At 40.8% G+C, this 17,841-nt stretch overlaps 1 protein-coding gene across 2 annotated transcripts in view; it reads right to left on the bottom strand.

The window, feature by feature from the left end:
- LOC111969650 (matrilin-4) overlaps positions 1–17,454 on the bottom strand; it is a 37,317-nt gene extending 19,863 nt beyond the window's left edge. The window contains exons 1-8 of one of the 2 annotated variants that reach the window (XM_070445498.1): positions 17,191–17,454; positions 12,389–12,530; positions 11,972–12,174; positions 11,276–11,666; positions 10,704–10,826; positions 10,129–10,251; positions 5,376–5,498; positions 981–1,103 (exon numbers count right to left, since the gene is read on the bottom strand). In XM_070445498.1, the coding sequence (XP_070301599.1) occupies positions 981–1,103; positions 5,376–5,498; positions 10,129–10,251; positions 10,704–10,826; positions 11,276–11,666; positions 11,972–12,174; positions 12,389–12,461 (1,159 nt within the window). In that variant the 5' untranslated portion in view covers positions 12,462–12,530; positions 17,191–17,454. The remainder of the gene's footprint in view (positions 1–980; positions 1,104–5,375; positions 5,499–10,128; positions 10,252–10,703; positions 10,827–11,275; positions 11,667–11,971; positions 12,175–12,388; positions 12,531–17,190) is intronic. The other variant, XM_070445499.1, reaches the window with a different exon arrangement.
- Positions 17,455–17,841: the final 387 nt, after the last annotated feature.

The raw sequence follows: 17,841 nt of genomic DNA, 5'->3' as shown, positions 1-17,841 counted from the left end.
TTTCTGAATGTACTCGCCATGTGGATGGTATTTAGTGTATCATGGGCAGGATAAACAGATCTTTTATTATCACATACACCAGATAGTTCTAGTGAAAAGTGTGGTCTTACAGGGTCAGCCATAGTAGTACGGCGCCACTGGAGCAAATTAGGGTTAAGTGCCTTGCTCAAGGACACATCAACAGATCAGTGTTGCCAACTATTTTTCAGTGAGATCTGCTATTGGCTCCTTGATTTGTCCCAGAAGTCACTAGATAGCATTTTGAATTTGTCGCTAGAATCTTATACCCATAAAAGTCTCTGGAGGGGTCTGAAAACTCGCTAAATATAGCAACTAAGTTGCTAAATTGGCAACACCGTAACAGATTTTTCACCTTGACGGCTCAGGTATTCAAACCAGCAACCTTTTGGCTACTGGCCCAACACTCTAACCGCTAGGCTACCTGCTGCCCTAGACTATAACATTAGGTCTAACAATGGGAATTCCAAAACACCCGTTGTATAAATAAGCATCATTTTCAAAAATTTCAAAATGAGATTTGGCCTTTTGGCATATACGATAACAATGGTATGGCAGAAGCACACTTTTCAGAACAGTCATAATGATGACACTACTCTATCATTGTAATGATGCATCTATTAAGATGCCTAAATATGAACTCTTGCATAGCATGATATGAATGCGATATAGATATGCTATGGATATATTTCATGAATCTTTAATAATGTGGTTGGGGCATGTTATAACATGTTCATTAAACACGTATAGATTACCAATCATTTTGATTGATTGACATTTTAGCACAGATTTTCACTATTCATATTTTAAAGGCGGGTCTCAGGCTTGATTAATATGGAACAGTATGTAGATTTGTTGTGCTCACAGTGATCACTGCAAACCTTAACAAGCAGCCACCTTAAATATGCTGTTGGATAAATCTGCTCCCAGCTAAATACATTCTACTGTTTGGCCTCACTAACTTGTGCAGGTCTTCTTGTCATTGTTGAGAGTGTAGCCAGCGTTGCAGTTGCAGGTGAAGGCGCCTGGCGAGGCGATACAGATCTGTTCACAGTCATGCTTCCCCTCACCACACAGGTCCATCACTGTGTTTCATAAAAAACAGAGACACTGATTACTGCATGGCTGTGGTTTCATGTACAGAATACAGTTCACTAAGGTACACACACATTATGCATTATCATGCAGTTATTGTAAGGAGTTATGACAGTCTTAAAATGTCTTATCATTCCATAATGATCCTGAGGTAAAATCTTTTGAGTCGTGTTGAAAAATTGCCAGACAGGAGATATCATGTGTTGACTGTAAAACAGTATGAACTCATACATGCTTATAACTAATATTAATTTATTACGCGTGTGCACCTTAGGTGAAGTGATACCCATTTACTTCATACTGGCAGTCCAACTTACTACTGATCATCCTAACCATCTTGAACGTTATGCGGATTTGAGGATCAGCTGAGAAAAATCGTCCGGCAGTCAGTCTAATGTACTATCTGACTGTTTTCCGTTTGAGTTATTGTATTTAAAAATATATACATATATTTCACCTTTATTTAGCCATGTAGGCTGGTTGAGCACAAGTTCTCATTTACAACTGCGACAATGATGCAAAAGTATTCATCCCCCTTGAAGTTTTTCCTATTTTGTTGCATTACAACCTGTAGTTTAAATCGATTTTATTTGGATTTCATGTAATTGACATACACAAAATAGTCCAAATTGGTGAAGTGAAATAAAAAAATTACTTGTTTAAAACCTGTTTGGGATAGGGGGCAGCATTTTTCACGTTTGGATGAAAAGCGTGCCCAGAGTAAACTGCCTGCTATTCAGTCCCAGTTGCTAATATATGCATATTATTAGTACATTTGGATAGAAAACACTCTAAAGTTTCTAAAACTGTTTGAATGATGTCTGTGAGTATAACAGAACTCATATGGCAGGTGAAAACCTGAGAAAAATCCAACCAGGAAGTGGGAAATCTGAGGTTTGTAGTTTTTCAACTCATCGCCTATCGAATATACAGTGGGATATTGGTCATATTGCACTTCCTAAGGCTTCCACTAGATGTCAACAGTCTTTAGAACCTTGTTTGATGCTTCTACTGTGAAGGAGGGGGGAATGAGGGCTCTTTGAGTCAGTGGTCTGGCAGAGTGCCACGAGCTGGTCATGCGCGTTCACGTGAGAGTTAGACCTGCGTTCCATCGCATTTATACAGACAAAGGAATTCTCCGGTTGGAACATTATTGAAGATTTATGTTAAAAACATCCTAAAGATTGATTCATACTTCGTTTGACATGTTTCTACGAACTGTAATATGACTTTTCGTCAGAACTTTCGCATGGACTTGCCGGCGCGTCGTGAGTTTGGATTGTGTAATGAACGCGCGAACAAAAAGGAGGTATTTGGACATAAATGATGGACTTTATGGAACAAATCAAACATTTATTGTGGAACTGGGATTCCTGGGAGTGCATTCTGATGAAGATCATCAAAGGTAAGTGAATATTTATAATGCTATTCTGACATCTGTTGACTCCACAACATGGCGGATATCTTTATGGCTTGTTTAGGCTCTGAGCACTGTACTCAGATTATAGCATGGTGTGCTTTTTCCGTAAAGTTTTTTAAAAAATCTGACAGAGCGGTTGCATTAAGGAGAAGTTTATCTAAGGTTCCATGTATAATACTTGTACCTTTCATCAATGTTTATTATATAGTATTCTGTAAATTGATGTGGCTCTCTGCAAAATCACTGGATGTTTTGGAGGCAAAACATTACTGAACATAACGCGCCAATGTAAACTGAGATTTTTGGACCTAACATAATGATATGTTGTGCTTTCATCGTAAAGCCTTTTTTAAACCGGACACTGTGGTGGGATTAACAACAAGTTTATCTTTAAAATGGTGTAAAATACTTGTATGTCTGAGGAATTGTAATTATGAGATTTCTGTTGTTTTGAATTTGGCGCCCTGCACTTTCACTGGCTGTTGTCATATCGATCCCGTTAACTGTGCCGGTGCCCAGTCCAGGCAAGGCGGTCAGCCCAGCTCCATGGCCGGAGCCTTCCTCTGCCCAGTCCAGACACGGCGTCCAACTCAGCTCCAGGGCCAGAGCCCTCTGTACCGGTGCCCAGTCCAGGCACGGCGTTCAGCCCAGATCCATGGCCGGAGCCTTCCTCTGCCCAGTCCAAACACGGCGTCCAACTCAGCTCCAGGGCCAGAGCCCTCTGTACCGGTGCCCAGTCCAGTTACGGCGTTCAGCCCGGCGCTATGGTCGGATCCAGGGTCTGGGGAGGGGCTAGGACCCGCACCGGAGCCGCCCACCGACACTAGTCACCCCCCTAACCCCCCCCATTTGGTTTCAGGTTTTKYKGCSGKWGTSCGCMGSYWYSKKRRKGGGGAKTACTGTCACGCCCTGACCATAGAGAGCCCTTGTTTCTCTATGGTGTAGTAGGTCAGGGCGTGACTAGGGGGTGTTCTAGTTTAAATTTTCTATGTTGGTGTTTTGTATGGTTCCCAATTAGAGGCAGCTTGTAATCGTTGCCTCTAATTGGGGATCATATTTAAGTAGCCATTTTTCCCACCTGTGTTTGTGGGATATTGTTTGTGTTTAGTTGCCTGTGTGCACGTCATGACTTCACGTTTCGTTGTTTCTTTATTGTTTTGTTTGTTTCACGGAGATTAAAAATATGTGGAACTATACTCACGCTGCGCCTTGGTCCGCTCATTACGATGATCGTGACAGACCCTAAGCATACTGCTAAAGCAACACTCGAGTTGTTTAAGGGGAAACATTGAAATGTCTTGGAATAGCCTAGTCAAAGCCCAGACCTCAATCCAATTGAGAATCTGTGGTATGACTTAAAGATTGCTGTACACCAGCGGAACCCATTCAACTTGAAGGAGCTGGAGCAGTTTTGCCTTGAAGAATGGGCAATGATCCCAGTGGCTAGATGTGCCAAGCTTATTGAGACATACCCCAAGAGACTTGCAGCTGTAATTGCTGCAAAAGGTGGCTCCACAAAGTATTGCACGCTCAAGTTCAGTTTTTTTGTCTTATTTCTTTTTTGTTTCACCCCAAAAAATATTTAGCATTTTCAAAGTGGTAGGCATGCTGTGTAAATCAAATGATACAACACCCCCAAAAATCTATTTTAATTCCAGGTTGGAAGGCAACAAAATAGGAAAAATGACACGGGGGGTGCATACTTTCGCAAGCCACTGTAATTGTAGACACGTCCGTCACAAATAAATAACAAAACAGTACAAAAATATTGATATTGCAAGTAGGCATTACCAGGAGATAATCGCAAACATTTATGCACGTATGCATGCGTGCATGTGATGTACCAATTGGAGAAATAAGCAATATACTTTTTTTAACAGATGTATGATGAAATAAATGAATAAAGGCTTCACTTCATGGGACCTATCTGTCAAAGAGCAGTTTGATCTTGAGACTTTCTTGAGTATTACTAGGCAAGTGACCATATCCAGTTGAGTCCAGTGTATTTTATTAAGTTAGAAAACTCAGTGAAAGTGAATTGGATAACAAAGATTTGGTTGGATAGCTTTTTTTGTTTGTTTGTTTTTAAGTATTGAGGAGTAACTACTGTAGGTCATACCGCTTATTGAGTTAGTGTTTATTAATCTAATGTTCGTTCAGAACATATGGCATGTATGGACTACCTGTAACAGTACACACAGATAATGGTTACCACTTTTTATGAACATCCAAATTAGAGTATTTTTCCCCCCATGTAAAATAAAACAGTTGTACACCCAAATGGCTATGTGTAGACTAATGTAAAAAACAACAACATTTTTGTCAATTAATCTTACATAGACTTCAATATTTGGGTTCAATAGCTGAAGCGTGCTCCTGGCTTTATAAAGATTCAATCCTCTTAAAGGCCCAGTGCAGTCAAAAATTTGATTTTTCTATGATTTATATATATTTCCACAATATGAGGTTGGAATAATACTGTGAAATTGATGATAATGCCCTTTTAGTGTAAGACCGCCTGAAATTTCAGCCTGTTTTGGTTGGATAGAGGTTTGGCCTGCCTTTTGACATCACCTGGCAGTAAATTAGCTAATAGATAAATGAGAGAGTTCCAAACCTCTGCCAATAACAGCTAGTTTTCAGTTTTCCTTTCCCCACTCAGACCACTCCCAGACAGTCCTAATAACATTCTTACTTGAGAAATTGCTCTTTGCTGTTTATTTTTAACCATTTTAATTGAAAACAATCACAGTAAGGTACTGTACTTAATTGTTACCCAGAAATGATTTGATATTGAGATAAAAACAGCTGCATTGGCCCTTTAAAGTGTGTAGAAACTTACTCTGGCAGGTCTTTCCATCCTCCTGGAGCGTGTATCCCTCAGCACAGCGGCAGAAATAGCCATTGAGTACATCCACACACTCATGCTGACAGCTGTGATTCCCAAACGAACAGTAGTCGATCACTGAAGGAAGGAAAATGCAAGAAAATTATATGCTTATAGAAATGAATTTATAATGCATAATATTAAATAATAATTCAATAATGCTCTTGATTGTATTTCTCACACATTTATGTAGTGCTAATGAAGGCTTTATGAAGGTTTTATGAAGGCTTCATAAGCTGCACGTCATTTAAAGCGGGACCCTTAAGTCTGTAGGAAATATTGCTTTAAGGTATATATTATGGGACTTGCTTGGCAAGCTTATGAGAAATATCCATATCTATGATAAACTGCTTTGTAAGGTCTATCTTAATGATCCCTTTGAATTATCATATTTCTGCATGAAAACAAGGGTGAGGAAATTAATGAATAATGTTTTTGAGTGGAAGTACAGTATACTTACAGTGGATTTTACAGTTAAAAAAGAAAATTAACTCACCCTTGTTTTCATGCAGAAATATGAGATTTCAAAGGGGTCATTAAGACAAATCTAACAAATCAGCTTATCACAGATATGCATATTTCTTTTGAACTTCTTGCAAATCTATTAAAAAAAACTTAAATATCACATTTACATAGGTATTCAAACCCTTTACTCAGTACTTTGTTGAAACATCTTTGGCAGCGATTACAGCCTCAAATATACCAGTCCCTGGTGCTGAAAAACATCGCACAGCATGATGCTGCCACCACCATGCTTCACCGTAGGGATGGTGCCAGGTTTCCTCCAGATGTGACAATTGGCATTAAGGCCAAAGAGTAAAATCTTGGTTTCATCAAACCAGAGAATCTTGTTTCTCATGGTCTGAGAGTCCGTTAGGTGCCTTTTGGCAAACTCCAAGCAGGCTGTCATGTGCCTTTTACTGAGGAGTGGCTTCCCTCTGGCCACTATATCCTAAAGGCCTGATTGGTGTAGTGCTGGTAAGCATTGAACGTAATTTCCAGTCGCAACTTAGACATGTTTCAACACCATAAAGCCCTCAAAGCTCATGACTAAGCTAAGGACCCAGGGACTAAACACCTCCCTCTACAACTGGATCCTGGACTTCCTGACGGGCCGCCCCCAGGTGGTAAGGGTAGGTAACAACACATCTGCCACGCTGATCCTCAACATTGGGGCCCCTCAGACGTGTGTGCTCAATCCCCTCCTGTACTCCCTGTTCACACATGACTGCATGGCCAAGCACGACTCCAACACCATCATTAAGTTTGCAGATGACACAACAGTGGTAGGCCCGATCACCGACATCGATGAGACAGCCTATAGGGAGGAGGTCATAGACCTGGCAGTGTGGTGCCAGGATAACAACCTCTCCCTCAATGTGATCAAGACAAAGGAGATGATTTTGGACTACAGGAAAAGGAGGACCGAGCCCACCCCCATTCTCATCGACAGGGCTGTAGTGGAGCAAGTTGATAGCTTCAAGTTCCTTGGTGTCCACATCACCAACAAACTATCATGGTCCAAACACACCAAGACAGTCGTGAAGAGCGTACGACAATGCCTATTCCCCCTCAGGAGACTGAAAAGATTTGGCATGGGTCCTGTCATGGAAAATTACATAATTAGTCATGCTATCCCATGTTTTCCTGCTTAAAGAATAGTATTTTGTTATATGCTAGTGTTTTTTCTAACCTGATACAAACCTGTTGTCACGCCCTGACCATAGTAAGCTGTTTTTCTCTTTGTTGGTTGGGTCGTGATAGTGACTAAGGTGGGTCATCTAGGTGTTTATATGTCTATGTTGGCCTGATATGGTTCCCAATCAGAGACAGCTGTTTATCGTTGTCTCTGATTGGGGATCATATTTAGGAGCCATTTTCCCCATTGTTAGTTGTGGGATCTTGTCTACAGTAAGTTGCATTTGTGCACTCCAGTAGCTTCACGTTTCGTTTGTGCTTTTGTTGTTTTGTTTAGTGAGTTTCTCTTTATTAAAATTATGTGGAACTCTATGCACGCCGCGCCTTGGTCTCATCATTCTATCGACGGACGTGACACTTGTATTGGTGTGAATTAGTCATAAGACTGGGCTTACAGCTAAGAGACATTTGGGTGCAACCGCAGCATGTGAAATCCCATGGGTTTACTATCTACAGAAAGTCACATGTATGGAACCTTGCAGAAAGGAGTACAATATAGTGTTTGTTGTTGTGAATGCAGTTAGACGGTTGAGCCCTCGGGCTATCAAACTTGTGCTATCTTAAGTTTAGATAGTGTGTAAAAGGTCATTCGTTGTCTATCTGCTGACTGCCACGTATACAGAAAGGGGTTGTATGTATTTTCTCTATAAAAGCATTGAACCGGCACTGTTCGTTGATCTTTTCAACTATCACTGCTGAGTAGGTAGTTGATTTTCCATTTGTACAAATCTCATAAAGTGTTCTTTGAAAGAATCTGCAGTCTCTCTTCCTTTTGATTAGATATTCCACAACAGTCCTCAGATCCTGAAAAAGTTCTACATCTGCAACATCAAGAGCATCCTGACTGGTTCCGTCACCGCCTGGTATTGCAACTACTCTGCCACTGACTACAAAGCACTACAGAGGATAGTGTGTGTGGCCCAGTACATCACTGAGGCCAAACTTCCTGCCATCCAGGACCTCTATACCAAAAAATTACCAAAGATTCCAGCCACCCTAGTCATAGACTGTTCTCTCTGCTAACGCACAGCAAGAGGTACCGGAGCGCCAAGTCTAGGTCCAAAAGGTTTCTTAAAAGCTTCTACCCCCAAGCCATAAGACTCCCGAACAGCTAATCAAATGGCTTCCCGGACCACCCCCATTTTTACGCTGCTGCTACTCTCTGTTTATTATCCATGCATAGTCACTTTACCTCTACCTTCAAGTACATATTACCTCAATTACCTTGATTAACCGGTGCCCCCTCACCTTGACTCAGTACCGGTACCCCCTTTTATATAGTCTTGCTACAATAATTTTATTGTTACTCCTTAATCATTTTTTATTTGTCTATTTCTTATATTTAATTTAATTTTATCCACTATAGAAAACATATTTAACATTTTGCTACATAAGACCGATTTGAACCGGTTGGTCACATAGACAGGTGTGTGCCTTTCCAAATCACGAACAATCAATTGAATTTACCACAGGTAGACTCCAATCAAGTTGTAGAAGCATCTCACGGATGATCAATGGAAACAGGATGCATCTGAGCTCAATTTAGAGTCTTATAGCAAGGTGCACTTGATTCAGCAGCCCTAGCACGGGATTGGCAAAGTGTTCCCATTTTTCACCATATCATGTGTCTGAAGGTAGAACTCCGACTACCCGGCAGGCCCAGAGAGCAAATCAAGTGCACCTATAGGCATACCGCTGGCTAATCAGGTAGCTCAGATCACCGTGTCTGCACAGTTTCCTCGAGCCATAGACAGTAAAACCAAAAAGTGTTCCCATTTTGAATAATTTCATGTGTCTGAAAGTAGAACTCCGCCTACCCGGCAGGCCCTGAGAGCAAACGAAGTGCACTTATAGGCCTAGCGCTGGCCAATCAGAAAGCTCAGATCACTGTGTCTGCACAGTTTCCTTGAGCCATAGACTGTAAAAAGAAGCATCGAACGAAGTTGAGTAGAGAAAGACACAACGAATACAGCAAAGAGTTGCTGTTTTTATGAGTCAGTTAATGTTTAAAATTCCCTAGAGTCGATGTCCCCGTGGAAATCTAATTAGCATCATAAAAAATCCCCATAAAAATCTGTCAGTTTTAGTTACAGATACAGTGTCTCATATTTTGCATGTGCTGCATCTCAATCCACTGCATCCGCAACTGCGGTGAAAGGTGTCAGAGCTAGAGCAGTGTTTGTCAGACCATGAGACATCCCGAAAATCAGTCTTCTCACGAAAGCGTCTGTAGCGTCCAAACCGTTTGGGCTACACACTAATATGGTGGGAAGGTGAGTCTCTCACGAACACGTACATGTTGGTTGTTTTGCTCTAGGATGCCCACAAGCCTCACATAACTCGTCTGAAGGTAGCCGGGTACCAGTTTAAAAAATATACAGAAGCATATATATGGAGATAGTTTAGAGCCTAAAATAAGAGGTTAAATACATACAACAACAAAAAAGTTTCATGACACTTCAGAACAAACTTCATTTAAACTTTTGGGGGGACTGTCTGTTTATCCATGTAAGAAGCTGTTATTCAATGCGTTTGGCCAAATTCACTGTTTCACAATGCTGGGAAAATACTTTTGCCCATACTGCAGACATTATATCGGTCTGCTAATACAGGACTATTAAAGGCCCAGTGTACTACTTTTGTGAGAAAAAAATGTATGAGTAATAATAATAAAAAATCTAAAAATAAATAACTACATTCAGATTTTTCTGAATTTTTGGCTATGGCTAAAACCAGCACTGCAACTGCAATAAATGAGTATTGGGCCTATTGCCTACTGCACAAACCTCATTGCTACATAACTGTTTTTAATTAATGTTAATGTTTCATAGGCTTTTAAGTCATGTTTAAAAAAAACCTGAGCGGTAGATCTCTGCTTGCAATTTGACTCAGAAAGTGTTCTTGACTCAGAAAAGGTTGGTGACCCCTGGTCTATGGGTTTGGATGGATTATGCTAAATATGTTGCTTTTAGTGCATTGTATTGTTTGGCCTGATGATGGCCTCACTAACTTGTGCAGGTCTTCTTGTCGTTGTTGAGGGTGTAGCCAATGTTGCAGCCGCAGGTGAAGGCTCCAGGGGAGGGGATACAGATCTGTTCACAGTCATGCTTCCCCTCAGCACACAGGTCTATGGCTGTATCATACAAAGAGACAAAAATCACTGATTATGGTAAATCAGTAACGGCTGAATCCTAACTTGACCTAGGGCTCTATTCAATCTGAATCGTTACAGATTCTGTGATAGAAATGTGAAGATCATTTCCATTTGAGACGACATATGCGGCGCTTACCGTGAATCCAGTCTCCTTAAGCTAGAACATTGCCTTTACATTTCAATCACGCTGTAAAGCTGAACTTCCACAATGCATATTGAATAGATACATGGCTACATGCTCACAATTAAAACTTTCTTACAAATTTTCCATTGGCATATACAAGAACCAGGCCCAGTTACTGTTAAATTCAAGTGACGTGATGAAATTGAATACACTACAGTTATGCATGCACTTGACTGACATTATATATCGTTCATGAATTTTTAAAAAGTATTAAGTTGTCTCATGTCTAGCCCAATGGACAGCCTACCTGTGCAGGTCTTGGAATCCTTGTTGAGAGTGTACCCTGGCCGACACAGGCAGTGGAAAAAGCCAGGGGAACTCTCACAGAGGTGCTCGCAGCCATGGTCAGACTCCAGGCATAGATCCATCCCTGGAACCCCAGCAGGTGAGCAAAAAATCTACCTTTAATCACTCTCATATCATTGACATTAGGAAATATCAAGGATTTGCTCATACTGTTTTGAAAGATGATCAAGTTCCCAAAAGCTAGAATTGTATTTTTTGGCCTGATGATAGCCTCACTAACTTGTGCAGGTCTTGATATTGTGCTGCCAAGGATGTAACTTATAGCGAGAGCTGAAAATTAATTGAGTTTCTGAGGATAAATTAGCGGATAAATGTTTTACAAGCTTTAAAAGTCTCAGGTACGAATACATACATTTGTGAACACTGATGACCTTGACACTTCAGCAACTGTAAAGTGTGATTTTCTCAATATGATTGAAACTGAGTGGTATCTTGATAATTGCTTACATTGCGCATATTGCTGTACACACGTTTGATGATAATTCAATAATATTACATATCAACCCAACCCACCGCAGAGCTTGTCCTGGAACTGTAGGCCAAACTGGTGGATCAGGTCAAAAGACTCCACCAGGAAAACATGATCCTCGAAGGGCGGTGATGCCATGGCGCGCAGTGAGGTCATATCCGCCCGGGCCACGCCTACTGTGTAGATCTCGATGCCCTTGTCCCGAGCCTCGGCCGCCACTTCCGCCACACGGTCCTGGGGCCGTCCGTCCGTTACAATGACAGCTACATTGGGCACCTTGGGTCTGTCACCCTCAGCTGCGGTGAAGGCATGGTTCATGACGTACTTGATGGCCAGGCCCGTCATGGTGCCCTGTGCCAAGGGGATGATCTCATTGATGCCTTTCACCATGCCCTGCAGCTTTGCGTGGGTCTTGAGAGAGAATTCATTCTGGACCTTGAGTCATAGAAGCATACAAAGCATCAGTCACCTCTTCATCTCCAGGGTTTGCATGTCTAACTGAGTCTTTAACAGTGGAAAAAACTGTTTAGTTAAACCCTAGGAAAAAAACATGTGAATCGCAAAAGCTTTTAGCCTTTAGTGATAGTTCTCTAGACTTTGTGGAGCTACAATAACTACGATTGGAAATGGAAGACAAGATAAGAAATACATGCCACAAACTATCTTCCCTTTTCAAGCGTAGTTCTTCACTAAGGTGTAAAAACACAGATAAATTGAGAATATGATAAAAGGTTGAGGACCTGGCTGGAGTACTGTACCAGGCCGACCCGGGTAGCGTTCGATCCCACGTCCAGTGTGTGGATGATGTCGATCATGAACTTGCGCATGGTCTCAAACTCGTGGGGTCGCACACTGCGAGAGCTGTCAATAATGAACACCAGGTCCACTGGGCCAGACTTGCACTTCTGCTCCGGTGCTGGATTGGAATTGAGTTGAAAATCAGCTGCAAATTCATCACAAGCTGCATGAATATGAAATGATCTACGGCATAAGCATACAAGTAAACAGTAATTTTGTATGAATTTCATTAACTTCCTTGCCAGATCTCATTCTAATTGAATCTAACAAAAAATTATGAGGTAAGAAGCAATTGAATGTGTGCCGAACTGCAATGCATTCATGGTAATTTTATTACTTCATCGTTGGATTTGGCTAACCTGCTTTTGGCCTAGCCACAGCCAGGGTGGCCAAGACTAGCAGGATAGACACACAGACACACAGCTGTCTCATGTTTAGGGTGCTGGGCTGGGAGCTGGACCTGTCAGAGCTGGTCTGGGTTTAGGCAGGCTTCACACTGCTCTGCAATGAGAGAATACAGAACAAAACATGTCAGAGACATCCATGGGTACTTTACCACCAGCACATTCCTGCCCAGCTCTGCCGTAAAAACTCTTGACGCCAAAAAGATGGCGGAGGTATACAGGAGTCAGTCCTATCCTAACAGATAGCTGCACAGAGGACTAATCTTTCACATCACCAAAAGCAAGGGGTTCAAACGCAGCACAGGAGTAATCGCTGGAAAATAACAATGTCTGGGACATGTTTATACGAAATGGACATTACAAAAAGCACTTATTTTCTTGGGTCCTGAGAGAGGGGTCCTGGTGAGGTTTATCGTTATCACTTAGATAGCTGTACCTTGAAAAAGTGGTTGTTGTCATTCATTGGCCTCATTTTGGTCAATTTGTGAATGCCCAATGGAAGCAACTTCCTCAGAGAGAGTAGGAAGATACCACATCAAAAAACAACTGTGGAGTGTGCTATGCCTACTTGGCAGCAACGTTTTAGTGAACCATTAAACGGATGCCAATTGACATGAGCCATGAATCCCTCTGATATGAAGACGTGTGTGAAATCCCACAGACTAATTTCATAGATAACAAGAGAGCGATGGAAAGAAGAAAAGAGGGATACAGACAGAACTAAGTGTGATGACAAAGATAGATCAGGACCTCAGAGAAAGCCTTATGCATTGTGGTCTTGATCAGTCTCACTTGTTCTCCTCCCAGACACAGTGCAGAAATAACTCTAGACGTGTGTTTTAGAAGCCTCCTGCCGTAAACCCTGTGCATGTGTCTGTGTGCAGGTACAAAGAAGCTTTCAGTGTGCCCCACTACCAGAGTATGTGAGCGGAGTTCTGCTGTTGGAAATCCTGTTGGAAAGTGCTCAGCATTTAAACATTTCTTTGTATTAAATCACTATAGTCTATAAATTGCACATATAGGCTGTGACGTACTTAGAATTCAATACAAATTAAACAAAAAATGACTTATTAGTGCCTTTGAATTCCTTTTTAAAAACACGAGTTTGGCCAGTCTGTGGCTTCAGGCTCATGCTATGGTGACTGGAGAGCAGGCCAGCAGCGGAGAATATCATCTCCACACTTGCAGAGCTACTGGGGATGCTTAACATCCCTTTGGTCACTCTTGCCAGGCTGGGCAGAGATGCATATTTATTTTTTTATAGGTAGGCCTAAAGGTTTTTATGCTAAATAAGCCAATCAAAATGGAAAGCTCTTTGAACGTGGCAATATGCCAGGGCTATTGGGCCAAAATCAATTATGGCCTATTGATAAAAATGTGATTCACATTTACAAAATATATATATACACTACCGTTCAAAGGATTGGGGTCACTTAGAAATGTCTTTGTTTTGGAAAAAAAAAGCACTTTTTTTGCCTATTTAAAATAACAACATTTATCAGAAATAGTCTAGACATTGTTAATGTTGTAAATGACTATTGTAGCTGGAAACGGCAGATTTTTAATGGAATATCTACATAGCCGTACAGAGGCCCATTATCAGCAACCATCACTCCTGTGTTCCAATGGCATGTTGTGTTAGCTAATCCAAGTTTATCATTTTTAAACTCTAATTGAGCATTAGAAAACCCTTTTGCAATTATGTTAGCACAGCTGAAAACGGTTGTGCTAATTAAAGAAGCAATAAAACTGGCCTTCTTTAGACTAGTTGGGTATCTGGAACATCGGCATTTGTGGGTTCGATTACAGGCTCAAAATGGCCAGAAACAAAGAACTTCCTTCTGAAACTCGTCAGTCTATTCTTGTTCTGAGAAATTACGGCTATTCCATGCGAGAAATTGCCAAGAAACTGAAGATCTGGTACAACGCTGTGTACTACGTCCTTCACAGAACAGTGCAAACTGACTCTAACCAGAATAGAAAGAGGAGTGGGAGGCCCAAGAAGACAAGTACATTACAACTGAGCAAAAGGACAAGTATATTAGAGTGTCTAGTTTGAGAAGCAGACGCTTCACAAGTCCTCAACTGGCAGCTTCATGAAATAGTACCCGCATAACACCAGTCTCAACATCAACAATGAAGAGGCGACTCCGGGATGCTCGCCTTCAGGCAGAGTTCCTCTGTCCAGTGTCTGTGTCCCATCTTAATCTTTTCTTTTTATTGGCCAGTCTGAGAGATGGCTTTTTCTTTGCAACTCTGCCTAGAAGGTCATCATCCCGGAGTCACCTATTGAATTGAGAAATAATCATTATAAATTACTATGTCAGATTGACAAAATGTATTCAGGTAATCATGTTTAAACTCAAGTACCTCCCAAATTAATTCATTGTGTCAGTTCTAGCTCTTTGAGTTGTGTTCGTCCTAGCTACTAAATGAAACACTTCTTTACATTCAAAAGTTTTATTTCCAGTTAACAAGCTCCCTACTGAAGATTTCAGTAGGGAGCTTTATGCTCCCATCTGCCCCACATAACAAAATACTACTGTTTACTAAAAAAAACATATACTATAGTGCTTACTATAGTATTATGTAGTAAACTGTAGTATGCTATACTCTTTAGTATCTCTCGATCATGTGTAGTACGTACTATAGAATTTTGTAGAATACTATATTACACACTGTTCTACCCCTCGATCGTGTGTAGAGCTTACTATAGAATTTTGTAGCATACTGTAGAATACTATACTACACACTGTAGTATCTCTCAGCCATGTAGTGCTTACTATAGAAGTTTGAAATATACTGTAGAATACTATACTACACACTGTAGTATCCCTCAGTCATGTAGTGCTTACTATAGAATTTTGAAATATACTGTAGAATACTATACTACACATTGTATTATCCCTTGATTGTGTAGTGCTAACTATAGAATGTTGTAGTATACTGTAGAATACTATACTACACAATTTGCATATGCCCATTCCCCTCCCTCATATTTGTGACTATATATTTTGTTCCCTACATGTTAAAGAAAATAGCAGAAGAGCTGAACCTAGCCATTCAGTCCCCAGTCCTACCTACTTAGGTTATGGAAAATTTGCTCTTTTAGTATTTATCCGGTGGGTTTCTTCAAGGAGAAAGCACCAAAAAGATCATAAAAAAGTTTCATAATTTTTTTTCATAAAACACTTTAAACAGACTACAGTATGCTACACTGTCTGCAAAAACACTACAGTAAATACTACAGTCATATCAGAAATAACACAACAGTAAATACCACAGTATTCACTGTAGTGTTTTTGCGCAAAAACACCAGTGAATAGTATAGTATATAAATATACAACTACAGTATTTTTCCTGTGGGGCTTCTTTCTCACCGATGAGCTTCTCTGCCAGTTCCTAAGCCAGCAGTTGTTTAGGTATGGTTGCAAAATATGTTCTGTATAATTCTAATGAGTTCTACCCCCCCCAAAAAAGACAAACTCTTTGAGCAAACAAAATTTGGTCAATTAATTTCTACATGAATGAATCTGGTGCACATCAAGTTCCACCAAGTAAAGTAAATTCTACAAGAGGGGAGAAAGAGGTGGGAAGAGGAAGGGGGAGAGAGGTAGGAAGAGAGAGGGAGAGTGAGCTACACATTCACAGTGAGTGAAGAGAAGAGACATTTGTGGCTGGCTCTGTGGCTGGAAGGGAGTTGAGTGACAGCTTGAGCACATATTCAGATTAAGACACAGCAGCTTCTTGTTCCTTCTCGATTGGAAGCAGATGTGGACTTTGCTACTGTTAGCAGTTTCTCCTGCCTCTTCTTCTCCAGGCAGTCACAGTGCACCCACACATACCGGCAGTTAGCACCCTCAACATACTCACTCTACAATACACAATGTTGCATTGATAACCAGGTTGTATAGATTATATATATTTTTTTAACTAACCGCAATTCTCATTATACACAATTTCACTGGGAGATGTGGGTTTGTTGGATATTATCCTGTTTGGTGACAGTTTTTATATAATGAATTGTACTAAATTATAGTGTAAGCCAAGTTTTGTTTAAGGTATCATTTTTAAACTGCAATTTAATAATATAATTTCATCAAACCATTAGCAAATATAGATTTGACTAATTCCATTCTATCCCAAGGAACTCTTTAAAGATAACCATCATTATCTAGTCCAGCACAAACCGATTGCTACTACAGTAATGCATTTGCCTAACATTAATACTAACAATATAAGCTGTAAATATTTGTAATAGTTTTACTACAAAGCATTTCTTATCTTCAAGTGTAGACTACCGTGACAGCACAGTAGTGCATACATAGCTCTGATATGACTGAGCAATATAGGTGTATATAAATTAGCTACACCTCAGGGATAGACTGCATATTGGCAACTCTTATTATACCCTATGATGGTAACATCAGAAACGACAATCCCATAGTGCCGCTAGGAAATGCCTGTCTGATCCTTCATTAGCGGCACTATGGGATTGTCGTCTCTTATTATACCCTATGATGGTAACATCAGAAACGACAATCCCATAGTGCCGCTAATGAAGGATCAGACAGGCATTTCCTTACTGGGTCATGTTGCCTGGTTGACCAAAATATTTATTTGCCTATAGAGTAGCAAAACAAAACACACTGACACTGGTCTATAGATATGCAGTCAGTGAATACTGAAGAAAACATGCTATGTCCATTACATTTTCAGCATCGCTGCAGATAACGAATTCCATGGACCCCACTCACCTGTGCCCACCCGGGGATTCGCTCACTCTCCTGGGAATGACGCTGGGTAGGACGGAACCTTGGCCGTTGGAATGGAACAGGGAAGCTAATGCAGTAAATACAACTTTAAAACACACAAAATGCCTGCTGTGACTCACAAAAAGTCCAAGTAAAAGCAAAGGTATCCAAGATTCTCCTAAGTCACCAAGCTGGGAGGAATGAGTGTTCCTGTGAGGTTTTAGCCTCGTCTCAACTGATATTCTGTCATGGAATGAAGGAGTGGAGGCTCATGCAGGTATTAAAATACAGGCAATGACAGTGCAATGTAGACCCCACCCCCCTTTGAAATAGGAACCGCTGGGAAGGCACAGGAGGGACACGTGCCAGGACTGGGATTATCTTGCGCCTTTTGTGTAGAATACAATAAATTCAAACTTATTGAGATTACTAAATAAAGTTTGATAAAACTATTTAACTCTAGGCTACCCACTGTGCTTTTCCAAATGACCAATGCTAATACTGTAACAACGATTTACCAATGACAACAATAACAGTAATTTTGGCCTAGTTTTGGCCTAGTTTCGTAACTGTTGGAGTGCATTTTGTTTACTTCATGCCTTATGTAGCCATGCATGGTGTGAAAAACCAGTAGGTCTGTGCTCCTGACGCAGT

Source organism: Salvelinus sp. IW2-2015, linkage group LG11 (genome assembly GCF_002910315.2).
Source record: "Salvelinus sp. IW2-2015 linkage group LG11, ASM291031v2, whole genome shotgun sequence".
NCBI lineage: Eukaryota > Metazoa > Chordata > Actinopteri > Salmoniformes > Salmonidae > Salvelinus > Salvelinus sp. IW2-2015.
The sequence above is the reverse complement of the archived record's forward strand: the minus strand, read 5'-3'. Positions and strand labels throughout refer to the sequence as shown.